Genomic DNA, 16,803 nt, shown 5'->3' with positions numbered 1-16,803 from the left:
GTTTCTCATTACAATACAGGAGGGCATCGTGCACGTAGAGATCGGAGGAAAAAAAAAAAAAATTAATAACGAGGCCAAACGTGCGTTGCGCTAGCGGTAATACGAAGCCGCGGTCAGAGGTACAACAACACCCAATGCCGAAGATGATGATGATGGTAACAAGCTCTTGCATCTCATTTATAGAGCCCCTCCTCCTTCCATATTTGCAATTCATTCTGTATGTACCTATTGTAGATGCGGGTCCGTTAGTCGCCCGGCACTAGTTATACAGTGAGCTTTTACGTGTACAAGGTGGTGATAACCGATATCAATTCAACGAATCCGTATATACAATATACACTTTTTTTCATCTTACCATAGATTGTATACTTTTCCTTGGATTTTTACGAGTGAAAGATAGAAAATCGGTTGGTGCGAAAGTAGTGTCGAAAGGGGCGACATGGAGCGCTGGGCCGGCAAAGTCGCCGTCGTTACCGGAGCTAGCGTCGGCATCGGAGCTGCTATTGTCAACAAGCTGCTGGATAACGGTAAGTACACGAATAATCCTCTGGTTTTTTTTTTTTTTTTTTTTTTTTGTTGCGAACGCTTTTTAGTTTGAAAGATCGTTAATTTAATGCTTGTTTTTTACAAATAGCTTACTTTGCATTTTTTTACATGCATACCGATTTAATAATTATAATAATTACAATTCACCTTTTAACGATGTTATTTTTTTTTAAACTTTGATTCTTATGGTAATAAGAAAGAAAAAAAATAAAATGCAAAGTGAGTACCTACGCGTTTGATAGCGAAGAGAGTGATTTTAGAGTATAGTAAACGTTGAGCTTATCAATCGCAGGTAATTTTGGTCTACGTAGTACAGTAACGCGTAGCTATAGGTAAATGAAAGACATGATAAACAGGTCTGATAGTGGTGGGGTTGGCCAGGAGAGTCGAAAAGATCAAAGAACTGACGGACGACCACGAGGCCAAACTCCACGGCATCGAGTGCGACGTAACGAACGAGGAGAACGTCATCACTGCTTTTGCCTGGATCAAAGAGAACCTCGGCTCGATCGACGTGCTCGTCAACAACGCCGGCATCACCAAGGAGTCCTCGCTGTCTGGTATTGTTAATTATCATCACTTTTGTGTTTTATACTGCGTTAATTGTGCTGCAAGCATTTTTTTTTCCCCCCTCCTACTTCCGGTAAAAAACACTGCGACATAATATATTGATGATGAAACAAGTTTCAAAGTATTGAAAAAAAAAAAAAAAAAAAAAAAGTGTTGAAGTGTTTATTCAAATGTTATACTTTATTCTTCGTAAGAACAGATTGCACTGTTTTTTTTTGTTGATCAATGGGTTATTGGGTAGTACAATTACTTGGTAGTAAAAATAAAAATAAAAATCATGCCTTAAATTTTCGGACGAAAAATGTATATAAAACAATTGCGCCCAATTGAGTCTGATTTTGCGTTATACTGCATCAACCAAATTCACCTCCTGTTAAAAAAAATCTTCCCGCAGAAGGCTCCCTCGACGATTGGCGCAGCATAATCGACGTTAACGTGCTGGGCCTGTGTGTGTGCACCCGCGAAGCCGTGAGGTTCATGCGCGAGAGTGACAAAACCAAGGAGCACCTTATCATCCACGTGAGCAGCTTGGCTGGCGAGCGAGTGCCCAACGTGCCTGGCTTCAATGTTTATCCGGCCACCAAAAAAGCCATCAGTGTCCTCGCTCAGACCCTAAGGCACGAGCTTGCCGCCCACAACAATATTCGCATCTCCGTAAGTGTATTTTTTTTTCTATTTCGCGATTGAAGCTTGACAATAGGTCTCGGAAAATCGTGTGCCACATCACCTACGGTTTTTTCATGCTCCAGTAATTTTTACATATTTGTTTCATTTCTTTTACCAATTTATAGAAACTCTTCGATTATACTGCGTACGTTTTTGTCGGAAATACCTCATTATAAATATTATACCGATAAAATCGAAATTTTCCACCCGATTCGCGAATTGGTTAAAATGAATTCTGATCATCAATTTAAAATATGCATAACATTTTTTATGATACGATGACAAATATGATTTCTGTATTTTAATTTAAAAAGAGTTTTAATTTATGGTACATCATTGCAGTGGGTGCTCTGCAATATTCTAGATAATAATATTTATGTTCGGCTCTTTGTTTACGAATGCCTAATAATTTTTGGTAAAGTAGCGTAGTAAATTTTAATTAAAAAATAAAAAAACAATTGTAGCGCATGCACGACTGAAATGTTAATAGAGAGTGTCGAATTAAAATTTTTAGACCATCAGTCCAGGCCTAGTGGCGACTGAGCTCATGGCAAATTTTTCCTCCTTTACGCCAGAAATACTTATGTCTCTGCCAGTGCTGTTTCCAAACGACGTTGCAGAGGCAGTGGGTTTCATTATGTCGTTACCTTCCCACGTAGCGGTAACTGAATCGTTGATATATTTTTTTTTTAACGAAAATACAATATGCCACACCTATATGGTAGATTGTTTAAAATAATATAATGGTAGTTTATCATTTTTCTTTTTTTTTTAGGTTCAAGATATTTCACTCAGGGCAGTTAGCGAGTCTTGGTAGAGCATCGACTTTTACGAGTCGGCGTGGCTTCCCTTGGTAAATATATTTATATAATGAATGAAATCCCAGTCTTTCGTGTGTTTTCAGAGAAACTCATCTATTTGTTTAGCAAAAAATATCTATCACATTTGGAAAAATAAAATTTTTGGTATTAAGTAAATGTCCCGATTGTGAGACAGGGTTCAGCGTCCCACTCAGTCAGTCCCGGTTTATGGGACATATAAAAACTGTTAGATTGAACCTACCGCGATAAAAAAAAAAATTTAATAACTCGTAAAAATTAACAATAAGTATAATAATATAAAAAAGTTCATCCCACAAAACCACAATCTTCTAAAATAACAAAATAAGCTCAAATGAAAATAAAAATAGAGATTTCAAAAAATTGTTGGAAATAATAATTATTATTTATATTTCAATACTTAATGTATTCATCCATATAATTTACATTCTAATTTAAATAAATAAATAGTATTATGCAAGACAATAAACTTTAAATTTTGGCAAACAACAAAACATTAAGAGAACAAAATCTATTAATCTTATTAAATCTACTTTTCTTGTTTAATTTGTTTTTGAATATCTTTAATTTGTTCTTGTAACTTTTTCTTAGCCTCTTCTAATTTCTTTTTTTCCTCTTCTATTTTCTTTTTTTCCTCTTGTAATTGTTTTTATTTTTAATTTTTTCTCTTCTTTTTTTTGTTGCTCTTCCTCTTTTTTCAATTGCTGCTTATTTACACCTTTAGAGGCTAATTTTCTGTCAATCTGTTTTTTTCTTTCTTTCTTTCATTTTTTAGCTAAAATCAGTAAATATTGTTTTAAGTGGGTAATTACAAAATAAAGAATCCTAGGACTGCTCACTTTTAAAGTTATGTGTACGATTTATTACTGAATGTCAATAATTAACTTACTATGAAGCTGGATATCAATTACAATAACTTCACAATCGATTAAAACACACTGTATTCACTTTTACATAACAGAGTACAAGATTTGCAAGTAAAAACAAGAACTTTGATGTGTCTCATTTATCGGACCAAAGGCATAAATATGAAGGGTACGTAAATACGGTACATGCACTATGCTGTACCATTAACCGGGACCTTCAAATTTTAGATGTACGTATATTGAGACATAAAAAATTCGCATTAAAAACACTGATCTTTGTTTTTAAATATATTTGAAAGTACGTAAATTCGTGGAACAAAACATATTCGTATGTCCCATAGTACTGCAATGGCAGAGTTGCAATAAACATTTTTTTTGTAATATTCTATACGTCCTATGGCCTTGAAATAAATATATATATGATAAATATTTCCACGTATAAGTTAACGAAATTTTTTTACATTCCTATATATTCTCCGTTATTTAAATATTAATTAATTTCAAAACATCCCATTAATTGGGACGTTGTCTCACAATCGGGGCATTTACCTTATTTTTTCAAATGATTTTTTTTTTCGCAAAGAAATTGTGTATCAATATGTCTCCGCATTTGAAATCTTTTAACGTGACTATGTTTTGAAATATAAATTAAATTGGTATAAAATACAAAAGTATACAAAGAAAAAAACCCGTTATTGTTGGTGGAGATTAGTGGCTATTGACAAGCGTAATTAATTCAAGTGATACATTCATTGTTATTTTAAAAATATTCCTCAGGTTTTGCAAAGACAATTATTGAACGGCAAAATTCTTAATTCGAATGATATACCTATATTCTGTTTAATTGTACAACGAAACGAGTGATCCGAAATAAATTAAATAAAATCTTTGTTAGAATAATAAAATTCATCGGTATACATAGCGTTGAAATTTAAATGGACGAGGCGCAAGAATATATGTAATAAAGATGAATATTGATTTGGCGTATGATGTTTTTATTCGTATTAAATACTTACAACGATCATACAAATTTTCCATCATCAACCAATTTAAGATGATCCGATGTATTCTCTTTGTTTTTATCGTGAACATGGCTTTCAAATTTCCTTGTGCATTCATGTCTTTTTTCGTCTCCTCTTCCAATAGAGTGTAATCTCAATTGAATGACTCATCTAAAATACCTTGATAGTTGTCATAGGAACACCCTAAACTGCCATTAATATTTCTATGGCATATTTATCGCGTACGTTTGTACCTTTTTTTTCATAAAAATGATATATTTTTAAAAATCATGCAAAAAAAAAAAAAGAAAGAAAGAAAAACAAAAATCTTTTTCCTACATTGGGCGTTTTTTTTACCCTTTGGACTGCGCCCTCAGTAGGAAAAGTAGTGCTTGCCCTGGCGACATGCGCCACTAGGTACGAAAATTACTATTAATGCTTTTAAAAATAAAATCATTTGCTGAAAAATATCGGTTTATGATGACATATATACTTTATAAAAAGCTTGTGGTATGTGCATAGTCAAAGTAAAAAAAACTACCATCACGATACGTAACAGACACTGAAAATAAAGACAAAGGATTCTCTTATGGAATGGAAAATATTTTCATGCCACTATTTAAATTAAACATTGACCACACTCTCTCCAGTGAACAGAGAGTACTGTACACCTAAATAATCTACTGCTTTAAGCACTGCCAGTATAACTATGTACATTCGCTAAATCGAACTTCATCTGAATTGCGCCCCCATAGCCATGTTTAATTCTAATTGTGATCTTCATATCAAGTAAGGGACGTTTTTTCTTGTTTGTTTTGTCATGTCTTTTTTATTTTATACATATCATGCGATAAGTACAGCTATATTATTGCAGAGATAAATGTAAGCTACATTACGGAAAAATTTTAATTTATTTTTACAGTGACGAGTAAGAATAGAACGAGAATCATTCTTTCCTACGGATAGATTATGTAAATGATGTAAATGCTTACTAATTGTGTAAAGATATGCATGTATAAAAATTTATGTATTAGATTAGATCACAAGTTAATGGCATGTAACCCATCTTGGGATCGTTTTTTTAAAGAGTCACATTATAGTCTTAAGATTCTAAAAAAAAAAAAAAAAAAAAAAAAAAAAAAAAAAAAAAAAAAAAAAAATGATGTAAACAAAAATCCCTTCACCACGCTGCGTATTATTTCTAACACCGCATGTAATATTAATGGTAAGCTAGACTGTGTAGAAATAGTAAGGATAGTACTCGCGCATGAAACATTTATGTGTATAGAAACGAAACGAGAAGCTGTTAAACAGGCCACAAAGTATAAAAAATAAGTGAATGACCACTGGTAGTAAGAAAGTTGAGATGTATATATAAAAAAAAAAAAAATTAGAATTTCAAGTATCAAATTATTACATAAAAGTTCGAGGAAGAACATTGAAGCAATTGCATGCATAAAACATGTTTAGAAGATGAGGCATCGCGATTATGTAAACAAAATATACCGGGTTACAAATACCTTGACTCTCAGAATTGGGATTAGATCCTTCCAGTGTAAGATCTTGTGAAGAAACGTATCCTTTCCGATTGAAGAAGAAACGAATTCTAATCCATTTCGCGTTTAATATATTATTTTGAACTAAACGAAAATCGAAATTCCATTTGCTCTTGCTGACTTATTTTTTTCAACTTTAAAAATCCAATTTATGAATCCATGACGTGTTTTTTCATGCATCCGGTAAATCTGATATCCTCATGCGTTTCCCGCGAAGAGACGAACAAGGGGGAAGAGCGATCGCATTATTTATCAGATGTGAATCCTCTTGTTCTATATAGCCTACGCTCCGCTTGATATCTTTCAAAATCCTCGAGTGATACACAAAAACGAAGCACACCGTCCCAAGACTTTGTAGGACAGATTGCACACATCCCTAGTAACCATTCCTCTTCAACAAATCCTAAATATGCACTGTCTCCGTCCATGATAAACGAGAAAGCAGTTTCTCACCAAAAGTTTCAAGTTCAAAAAAAATAGTACCATAAAACAATAATGTTCAAATAAGTACGGCCAAATATTTTATAGGCGTGTGCAACTTCAAGCTGTTTCACTACAAAATTTGGGGATGGTGCCTGTGGCTCCTTTTTTTTCTCAAAGGAGAAAATAGAAGACTCCGAAATCCTCCGAATCCTCGATCTCCTCTTCGCGAGCAAAATCCTATCCTATCCTCTCTTTTCCTCCCGCGATCCTGTACATCCCGATCTTTATTTCTCTTATGCTCTCCGCGCAGTTAAATCCGTCCAAAGCAACGCGCCGCGTGTAATCCATCCAAGAGAAGCAAGATCGTCATGAGCATGTGTGTGTGTGTGGGTTTCAGGATTTTCATTGAGATATTCAATCCGATCCAATATACAAAAGAAGAAAAAATACATTAGTTTCAATTGTCAGTTTATAAGAAAACGCAAATATTATGGTTCATATTAAATATATGCAACTGGGTGACGACTACATTTTGACGCTCAAAGAGACGAAAAAAGTGAGCATATCAGTACAGCACCCAGTGTCAACGTTCGTGTAACAAAATAGAATTAAATCAATCATTGCCTACTTCTGAATTTTTAAGCACTTTATATAATACAAGTAACACATTTACCGCATCCCTTTTAAATAACAGATTTTTGAATAAAAGTACTGTGTTTTAAGCAAGTCATTGTTGAAAATGACTAACAACAGTTAAAATAAAATTTCAAATAAACTTGTTATTAATTATTATCAAATTTATTTTACATTTTCAAAAGTCTTAAAACTAAGATATCGACTATTTATATGTTGAATTAAGCTCCCGGAAGATAAGATAGATGCAACTTTGAGATTAAACTGGCTGAAAGAAAGTTTGAAAAAAAAAATTTACATTTTCCGGGCTTGTGATATCCCCCAACAAGTCACTTTGTTATTAATTATTCAAATTCCCAATGATCTGAGCGTGTACATGAGATAACTACATATTAAAACTTGTAAATTAATTAACTGAACATTGGCTAATAAAACATGCAATCAATCGTTACAAACAAATTATTTTTACACTGTCAATTTAGATTGATTCGCAATTAATTTGGTAAGTACAAAGGAATGTATCTTATTATAATGTAAAAATACAAAGTGACTGAAATCCACGTGATTATTTGATTGAATCAATAAAAACTAAAAAGTATGTAACACGAGTCAAAACAAAAAAAAAGAAAAAATTGTTTTAAACAGTCGAAAATTCTATAGTCATTCGCAACAGGCTTACAATTCTGTGGTCAACGTATCAGCAAATAGCTTTCATTGAGCAAAAAATAAAAAGAACATAACGAGCAAATGAATATTTGAGTATAAAATAGTGCTCGGAGCTTTTGAGCTGATAAAAATTATTATCAGCGAAACGCGCTGTATACAAAGAAAAAAAAAGATTGCTTGATGGTTTTTTTTACCATGAAGCATAGTACATTCACGTGATACGTACACTCTAGTCATACGAGCGAGATCTGGAACGTGATCTGGACCGCGAATATTTTCGAACTGGTGAATACGTCGGCGAGCTTCTGCGACGTGGACTGTAGCTTCGTGAGCGGCTGCGGCCTCTGTCTCGATCTTCACTACGATTTCTGTCGTTACTACTTCCATGGTCTTCTTTAACTCGTATGTAAGCTACTTCGCCCTTTATCAGAAGACAAGATTTTTCCGTACACTACTTTTATTTAAAAAAAAAATAAAAATGAACCAAAGAATCACTCACCTCATGCGATCTAAAACGAGAATCGTCGAGCTTCTTGACCGCGTACTTCATGTCCTCGTACCGCAAGAACTCAACGACTCCTGTTCCATCCTTGTATACATCAGCGAAACAAACATCGCCAGCCTCGCGCATATGATCCTTCAAGTCTTGCCAGCTACCCGAGGGTGGCAGCGCAGTAACGAGTACTCGGTACTGCGACCTCCTGGCTGGCGGGCCTCTACCTCTGGAGTTGCCCATATCATTGCGACCTCGATTATTGTCACTTCCACGGCCTCGAAAACTACTGGGCCCACCGCCACGAGGAAACTCGACGCGTAGCCGGTAACCATCGTAGTCATAGCCGTCTCTGGCGTGAACAGCATCTTCTGCGTCCCTAAATAATTATATAAACATGTGAGATGGTTGCTCTCATTTTTTCATGATGGGTTAGGAAATAAGACCGATTTGCAGCGTTTCACGTTTTGGATGAGAGAGAGAGAGAGAGAAAAGAAACGCGCGTGGAATGTGAGTTTGGTTAACGCGATAAAAGGACAAACAGAAGAAACCAACTAGCTACAATGATATCGGTATTTTTTTAGTAACAATAAAGGTTGGTTATGTGATGGCCTCGTTAGCGAACTTGTTATACCAAAAGTTCACAACAGTTCAACAAACGGTTTTTAATTACTGGCTGCGAGAGAAAAATAAAGACACGAGTAATAGACATGAAAAATGAGGCTACTAGGCTCGAAACGGAGCAACGAACCTGGGATCGTCAAACTCGACAAAGGCGAAAGGCGGACCACGCCTGTTCTTCAGGTCGACAAAAACGACCTTGCCGAACTTGTAAAACAGATCCTGGATGTCCTTGGTGCGTATGTCGGGCGGCAGATTGCCCACGTAGATGCGGCACTCGTTCCTGCTTGAGTCGTGCTTGGACATCTTCTTCGAGACTAAGCTGATAGGAGTGGAGAGAGGTTTACTACGACTTACTCGGGGGTGCAATAATCTGTACTTACTCGACGCGCAACGGTGGGTCTTGATAAAAAAAAAAAAATATTAACGCGGAGCGTGGTGGAGATACAGCGATAACACACACCTATGCTAACACACACGCACTACACAGTGCCACACGACACGACTGGCCTACCCTACCGCTAGAAATTCTCTCCATGCAGTGACTCCAGTCGTCAGCTATACAGCTATATATAATCTAATTTATCTAATGTGTAAACTTATAGAAACAAACAAAATGGCGTATATAGGCACCATTTGAGAGGGAGGAAGGAGAAGGTGTTTATCGCTTTTTTCTGCCCTCGATAGTCTCGATACACTCGATACTCGATTCAATGCGATTCCTCTCGATTTCTCGATGCAAGCGCTCCCTTTCTCTAATTTATGTTAATTTCAAAAAAATATTTTAATTTTCTCAGTTCCTCAATATCGCAACTTAATAATTGTTAAACACGTTAACACATAAGTATATAGTGCAAATAGCATAATTTGCCTTGTCAATGAGCTAAAATAAAGAAAATATACCACAATCAACAACAAAACGTGTATAAATTACATTAAAAAAATAAAATCATAGTGTTCACATAGCAGACGATATTATAATATGTATACACTCTCTTGGTAATTGTCGAAAAAGAATAAGAATACCATTATTTTCAATACACACATATAATTATGTTTTTCTCAAAAACTTTCTGATCGAAAACTACACGTTGTACATATTATAAAAATTAAGTAATATACTTAATGATAATAATGATTGTAATGAAATATAAATAATAGTAAAAATAAAATACTCGCCGGTAAAGACGAAATTTAACCGACAGAGGGGCGGGAGGAGGAAATTAAAAAAGGAAGAGGAAGGGGTAGAAGCGCCGCGCGGGCGGAAAGCGAGACCCCCTACTTTTAGCTAGTCGGCCATCTTCCGTCATTGACTTCGTAAACTTCGTCGTTTGTGATTAGTTATTCTTCTGATGATAGATAGTAATAATATATTGTGTCCGTCAACATCTACATTAAAGTAGTGCACCGATTTTACTAAGTAACGCGATTCAACATCATATTCGAGATAATTTTACCATAAGCCGCTTGAATTCCCCACGAATCACCTCATTAAAGCCGCTCACCGTTCAACCCACATTCCCGCATCCTTTTGCTTCAACGCGTGAGAGGGTTGCTCGTTCATACACCTCAGCATTTTATGTAAGCAATAAGTCATCGTCATGACTCAGGACAGTATAGAGAAGTTGTACATTAATTTCGGGGTGCTCGCCGAAGCCAAGGACAAGCTGCAGGAGGTGAGCATCATTTTTCTCTCTGTTTCTCTCTATACCGCAAAATGGCCATCTTTATCGAGACGCTGCTCGCATGCGCGCGCCCCACGTTAGATCTCTTTCTTTCTCTTGGGATATATATAACGTAATAAGTTGTGATCAAAGAACACCCGGCCGCGTGTTTCTATTTATAATTAATACTTCCTGGGGTTATTTTCTCTCGAAACAAAGACTTAATATCATACTCTTCTCGATGATGAAGGTGATGACGATGATAACGAAGGTTGACGGGTGTTGTCGGTGTGAAGGAAAAAATTTTATGAGAGCAGAGATTTGGAAGCCAAATTTTTCAATGATTGGTACACACGTGGCAGTCGTGGTTGTATCAATTCAAAGTAAAAATTTTCAAAGTTTTCCCATTAAATTTAGTCACCAGAATCATTTATGTATAATTTAGTCAACAATTGACCCTTGAGCGTTGGCTCTTTTGACAAGTTATTTGACTAGACTATACTTAAGAGTTATGTTGTAATTGTGGGAAATGTTGTTTCTTTTTAGCATGAAAAGGAATATTTGGAAATTTTGAAAGCCGTGAAAGGTTCGGCCAAGGAAAAGCGATTAGCATCTCAATTCATTGCAAGATTTTTCAAGCACTTCCCCAATTTGGCAGAAAAAGCTATAGATGCACATTTGGATCTGTGTGAAGATGAAGATATATCGGTTAGTCAAGTAATTTGAAAGTAATAATAGTTTCAAGTAACTATTAAACTGTTGGATTAACAATCTTGATACCTCATGTTTAGATACGCAAACAAGCAGTTAAAGATTTGCCTCTCTTGTGCAAAGACAACAAGGAGCACTCAGCAAAGATAGCAGACATACTGGCACAGCTGCTAGTTGTTAAGGATTCATCTGAATTGGATGTAGTTCACAACAGTATTATGACTGTCATCAAGAACGACCCAAAAGGTTTGTTGGTTGTCAATTTTTTTTATCTATACAATTTAAAATTGTAACATTTTGTTACGTCATTTCTATAACGAATTTATTTTAGGAGCCATCCGTGGAATTTTCTCTCAAATTCTAAATAGTGCTGAAGACAACGGTGGTGATGTAGTACGTGAACACTGTATCAAATATTTATCTACTAAGCTCAAGGCACTGGGTCGTGATGTCATAACTAAAGATGTCGAAGATGTATTGATTGCCGAATGCAAAAAGGTTCTACAGGTGAGCAGTTAAACTCTTAACTCAATTGCTTAGATTGATTTTTTACTGTAAAGCATCAATTATTACATTATTAACCTTGAATCACAGGATGTCACTGCTGAAGAATTTCATAGTATCATGGAAATGCTGTCATGGACAAGGCTTGGATCTACAGTCAATGGGCAAAAGGAATTGGTTGAAATAACTATTGAACAAGCCCAACTCTCAGTACCATTTAAACACACCGATTTAGAACAATGCAGCAGGTTGATACAGTGCATTAAACACGCTCTTCCATACTTCAGTGTGAGTGTTTATCTGAAAATTTTAATCATTATTAAATGTATTGCATTTATTTCATTGTAATGAAATTTTAACATTTTCAGTCTCAAGTAGAATCAACAAAGTTTGTTTCTTATATAAGTATGCAAGTCTTACCTCATCTGTCACTCATTACTTCACCTGACAAGAGCGACGTACAATTAGAACTTTTAAAACTTCTTGCCGAATTGTCCGAGTATTGCGGAAAAATTGAAAAACCGGAAGAAAAAATTCAACAGCTCTACAATGCTTTAATTGTAAGTATCATTAGTCCTTCTATCAAAGCAGAAAAGCTCGCAGATATATAATATTTACATAATATGTCTTTTCGTAGACTTTTATGCCACTACCTCCAGCCACAGAAATTGCAGAAACACCAAAACTCCAGTTTAGTCACGTCGAATGTTTAATGTACGCATTCCACAAGCTTTGCAAACAAACGCCGGAATTCCTGATCAAGGATGCAGACCAGTTAAAAGAATTCAGACTTAGACTACAGTATTTTGCTCGTGGTATACAAGGTTACATCAAAAAGTTGCGAGAGGCTATCAACGGAAAAAGTGAAGAAGAACTCAAAACAAAAGAAAATCAGATAAAAGTCATAGCTTTAAAAACAACGAATAATATAAACACCCTGATCAAAGATCTGTTCCACACTCCACCGAGCTTCAAGAGCGTTATTCACCCATCCTGGAAGACCATTGTGTCAAAGGAAAAAAAGGTATGCATAAAGGAATTAAAAATTTTTAAAAACAATGTAAAATTTTGAATACGTTTGACCAATTTTGATCTAATTTCAGAGCGACAAGATAACAATAGGGCAAAAACGACACACACCAATCACATTTGGAAATGGAAACAGTATCACCAGTAGCAATAGTAATAACAGCAACAATCATGCTTCTAACAAACGTATGAAGGTAGATAGTGTAAGGAACAATAAGATATACACTCCTCCAAGCGGAAAGTACAGTTCAAACATCTCTTCAAACTATGGTAAGCTTGTAAAATTTTAAAATTAACGTCTTTCCATAACAAACTTTCAGTCAATCAGTATCGGGGGTTAACACATGTACCGTTTATCCGTATCTCTGTAACTGAAGCCACAAGTTTTATAATCTTGACTGGTACATTCCCAAAACGTTGATTTACAATAAGTCTTTTTTTTTTTTTATCATTCAATATTGTTAAGTGCAATGTAGATAAAAGTTTCCACAAAATCCCGTGGTAATCGACAGATACAGAATGTAAAGTCGATGGATTTTTGTCTTGATAATTATATAACGAAAGTATCAAATGCTCCAAAACTTTATCATTAATAGAGTTGTGTAAACATTCTTTCTTCATTCGTAGGTAACAACCGGGGACGTTTCCAGAATAATCAACGGTACAACAATAATAATGGCAGAGTCAATAGTGGACGTGGGACAGGCGGTGGTGGATTTAGACCACGTGGTCGCGGTTCTTGGAGAAAGAACTCTTACTAAATATATTACAGAGAATCGATTATTTTATAAACCACGGCCGTTGCGTATCGTCAGTTTTTCGACGAAATCGAATAAACCTCTAAATATAACGACGAGGCAAATGAACTTTTTTTTGAAACCATATAATTAAAAGTGGAAAGTACTAACCAATATACTAGAAATGATTTTGTACTGATGAAAAAAACGATTCTTTGTTTAAAAGCGGTTACAGAGAGCATATTGATTAAGACTTTTGAATTTTAAAATCGTATTTTTGGATCAGTTAGCGTTCACGTAAGATATGCTACAAATGTACTTTAGAAACCTATCACGAATGTGATAAAGAACTTGAATGAGTGCATAAACGATAACATTTTGTGCTAAAGTACAAGTATAACATTTTTTGAGACATTGTTTTATTAAAGTGCGATAGAAATGCGTTGTAGTAGTTTTGTGTGATAAGTTGCGAGTCAAATAATTATGTAAGCACTTGATGTTGAAGTTCGCTAAAAAACGCCAACTTAGGAGGTGATTAAGTACTCACTTTAAAAAATGAGATATAACTTAGAGTACCAAAACTCGAACTATCGTAAATCAGTATGAGAAAAAGTAACAATTAGATTCAGTGTGCATCGTAATCTATATAGAAGAACAGCGAGATAGGAGAAACAGGACCGCCATATTTGTACTGTAGCATTCAAACGATTCAAGTGAAATGCGGCTTTTGTGTTATGTGTCTCCCAACTCCCTACTCCTTTTCTCTATTCTTCTTAAATCCTTATGTTTTTATAAACACCACAAATTACCTTACTCTTAAATTTTTTCTTTTAATGCTAATAATTACTAAGTATGTTTACAGGTGCAGCTCTATTAGGACAAATTTATGACGTCAGTTATGCTTAAATCTAAAATTAACTTAAAACATAATCAAAGAAACAATGTCGTTTACAGAATCATTTTGCTTTTGTTAAAAATTTTGTAATTTATAAATATATTTTGGTTTAATTTTATACTTCTTATAAATTGGTTGCAGTTTCCTTGATTATATATTTTGACTTTAACATAGTTTCGTTAAGAGGCGATTTCCGTGGATTTTCCTGGAAAGGACAATTTTTATACATACATGACCATCAAAACATTCTTCTTACAGATTTGTAACTCAAGAGCAGGTTGCCATTGAATTTCAAATGCCGCAGTAAACATCTAATATTTTATATTTTACAGATAATGTTAAACAACTGCCTCGTAAACAACTTGTTGGCAAACAGTTTAAAAGCCAATTCCAGATGGATCTTTGCTCAAGGTAAGTGATTTACTAATTATTTGTATTAACATAAGCACCCAATTCCTTGTTCCCACTTACCCTTGTATTGCCCACGATTCTATCAGATACTACGCTACTTTAATAACTCTGTAGATATTTTTTATTATAATAATAAAAGTTTTTTTTAATTACTTGAAATTGTGTTGATACTTTACTCGACACCTCAAACTTCATGTTATGCTATACCTTGTAACTATGTAGGTTCATTTAAATAATAGTAATAAAAGCTTCAACTATAAAATTGTTTATTTTATTATCTTACCTCATACAACCATTGATATGTGAATGAAAAAAAATTAACATTCAAAGAGTCTACTTACGATTGTTATCACGGATGGAAAAAATATGTTTATAATATATAAACCTAGTTAATTTTGTACATTTTTCAAATTAATATAAAATTACACGACACTTATGCATACAGTGATGATTACACGTACATATTATTATTATAATAATAAAAAATTACTGTCTTTAGTGTAAACTATTAGACAAAAGCATGTCATCAATCACTTTACACATTATACGATCACTTGAACTGCATGGATCAAGTGCTTGTTGTTCTGCACTTGAGATACTGTCAATTTCCATTCCTTCAACATTCACAGAAAATTTGGAATCCAAATCTGAAGCATCTGGCAAACTTTGAAGAGCCGTTTGCAGAATTACTTGTACCTAGATGAAAGTTTTTATTTAATTAAAAGATTGCACCACTATTAAAGAATCTGACTATCAATAAATATTACCTTTTCTAAATGTTTTTTAAACCGCAACGTTGTCTCTATTCTCTGCCTCTTCTGCATTTCCATCATTACTCTAAGAGTTTCACGAGCTTGATGTGGTCTAAATTCGTTTAATAAATGATGTATGTGGATAAATAACAAACTTAAATCCTCCACCTGTGAACCAAAATCATTGAATAAATAAAATGAAAAATATTTTGATTTATGAGTAATCTTGTCATAGGAATTAAAAATGAAAAAATGACCTTTTCAGCTCTCCTGGTACTGTCAGGGCACATGACTAGTAAATCGATTAAATCTAAAAAGTTGACTAACAAGGAGTGATTGAGTTTCTTGAGTTCTCTCCGTCTGTCAAAGTGTTGTGGGTACAACCTTTTAATTCCTTGGGCTTCTAGAGGCCTAATTATCGTATCATCAGCATTGAAAATGTTACCAAACATAGAATAGTTGTCATGAATTGGCGGTGGAGGCCTTAGAGCTCTACCTCTCTTGACATTTTCATCCGTGTACAGATTGATGTACTGAACAGGTGGGAGAGGCAACGAACTCACTTGAATAGCATCTGCAGATGCCATTGTTTAATTTTAAACTTTTCTGAAAATATTTTACATCATGACATACTGACAGCTTAAAACACATTTATTACGGTATGTACAATTACCAAATGATAAATAAATTTTGGAGATCACGTGAATGTTGCAATACGTTGTACGTAATACTGAAAGTTATATAACAATAACAAGAAAATGAATATATAAAAATGAATAATATCAGCCACTATGCATTTAAGGTTAATGATCGAATCAAAACAACAACACCACGGCTTTATTTCATTTAAAATAATTCAAATTTATTACCCAAGAAGTGACACTAACAATTCTTCAATTCTTATTTTAACACTAAACTTAATGAAAAAATAGAACTACTGTAATAATAAGTGGTGGCTGACAGTGAACACAGTCCTTTTATTATTGTTTTCTCTTCTAAGTATTCTACTCATGGATTTTACACGTATAAATACTATAAATGTGCGACGTGCGTGTGCGTCGTGCGACAGCTATAGCTATTGTTTATTGTTGTCTGCGCCATCTAGCGGGAGTCATTTTTTTGTGAAAAGTCGGCCCTAAATCTAATAAAACTCTGATCTCTCAGACAGCGCTCCTCTCAGAGATCAGAGTGCATCAGACTCATGCACTCACTTTGTTTTT

At 34.5% G+C, this 16,803-nt stretch overlaps 4 protein-coding genes across 7 annotated transcripts; 2 read left to right on the top strand and 2 right to left on the bottom strand.

Moving 5' to 3' along the window:
- Positions 1-434: 434 nt before the first annotated feature.
- LOC106644867 (farnesol dehydrogenase) lies at positions 435-5,607 on the top strand. The gene is made up of 6 exons (XM_014360561.2): positions 435-527; positions 903-1,106; positions 1,511-1,770; positions 2,297-2,443; positions 2,558-2,635; positions 5,411-5,607. The coding sequence occupies exons 1-5, from the start codon at positions 440-442 to the stop codon at positions 2,597-2,599; spliced, it is 741 nt and encodes a 246-aa protein (XP_014216047.1). The 5' UTR covers positions 435-439; the 3' UTR covers positions 2,600-2,635; positions 5,411-5,607.
- A 1,624-nt stretch (positions 5,608-7,231) lies between these two features.
- SF2 (splicing factor 2) lies at positions 7,232-9,456 on the bottom strand. Of its 2 annotated transcripts, XM_014360540.2 has the most exons (4): positions 9,264-9,456; positions 9,011-9,202; positions 8,266-8,638; positions 7,232-8,187 (listed from the first exon to the last, which is right to left on the bottom strand). In XM_014360540.2, the coding sequence occupies exons 2-4, from the start codon at positions 9,184-9,186 to the stop codon at positions 7,996-7,998; spliced, it is 741 nt and encodes a 246-aa protein (XP_014216026.2). In that variant the 5' UTR covers positions 9,187-9,202; positions 9,264-9,456; the 3' UTR covers positions 7,232-7,995. The 2 variants fall into 2 exon arrangements, with proteins under 2 accessions (XP_014216026.2, XP_089452295.1); XM_089596169.1 differs by having other exon boundaries at positions 9,011-9,456.
- Positions 9,457-10,160: 704 nt separating this feature from the next.
- On the top strand, positions 10,161-14,538 carry cass (apoptosis inhibitor cassowary). The gene is made up of 9 exons (XM_014358448.2): positions 10,161-10,556; positions 11,091-11,252; positions 11,336-11,501; positions 11,587-11,762; positions 11,850-12,047; positions 12,128-12,319; positions 12,397-12,783; positions 12,863-13,058; positions 13,416-14,538. The coding sequence occupies exons 1-9, from the start codon at positions 10,482-10,484 to the stop codon at positions 13,547-13,549; spliced, it is 1,686 nt and encodes a 561-aa protein (XP_014213934.1). The 5' UTR covers positions 10,161-10,481; the 3' UTR covers positions 13,550-14,538.
- A 637-nt stretch (positions 14,539-15,175) lies between these two features.
- Positions 15,176-16,581, bottom strand: MED7 (mediator complex subunit 7). Of its 3 annotated transcripts, XM_089596515.1 has the most exons (5): positions 16,453-16,581; positions 16,257-16,313; positions 15,841-16,189; positions 15,599-15,751; positions 15,176-15,527 (listed from the first exon to the last, which is right to left on the bottom strand). In XM_089596515.1, exons 3-5 carry the CDS (start codon positions 16,168-16,170, stop codon positions 15,327-15,329), a joined length of 684 nt encoding a protein of 227 aa, XP_089452641.1. In that variant the 5' UTR covers positions 16,171-16,189; positions 16,257-16,313; positions 16,453-16,581; the 3' UTR covers positions 15,176-15,326. The 3 variants fall into 3 exon arrangements, with proteins under 3 accessions (XP_089452641.1, XP_089452642.1, XP_014214834.2); XM_089596516.1 differs by lacking the exon at positions 16,257-16,313; XM_014359348.2 differs by lacking the exon at positions 16,453-16,581 and having other exon boundaries at positions 16,257-16,441.
- Between the last annotated feature and the right edge of the window lie 222 nt (positions 16,582-16,803).

The sequence above is a fragment of the Copidosoma floridanum genome, unplaced genomic scaffold (genome assembly GCF_036245765.1).
Source record: "Copidosoma floridanum isolate Cflo_tuat_1 unplaced genomic scaffold, Cflo_Japanese_pri ptg000030l, whole genome shotgun sequence".
Taxonomy (NCBI): domain Eukaryota; kingdom Metazoa; phylum Arthropoda; class Insecta; order Hymenoptera; family Encyrtidae; genus Copidosoma; species Copidosoma floridanum.
This window is presented reverse-complemented; position numbering and strand designations above follow the sequence as displayed.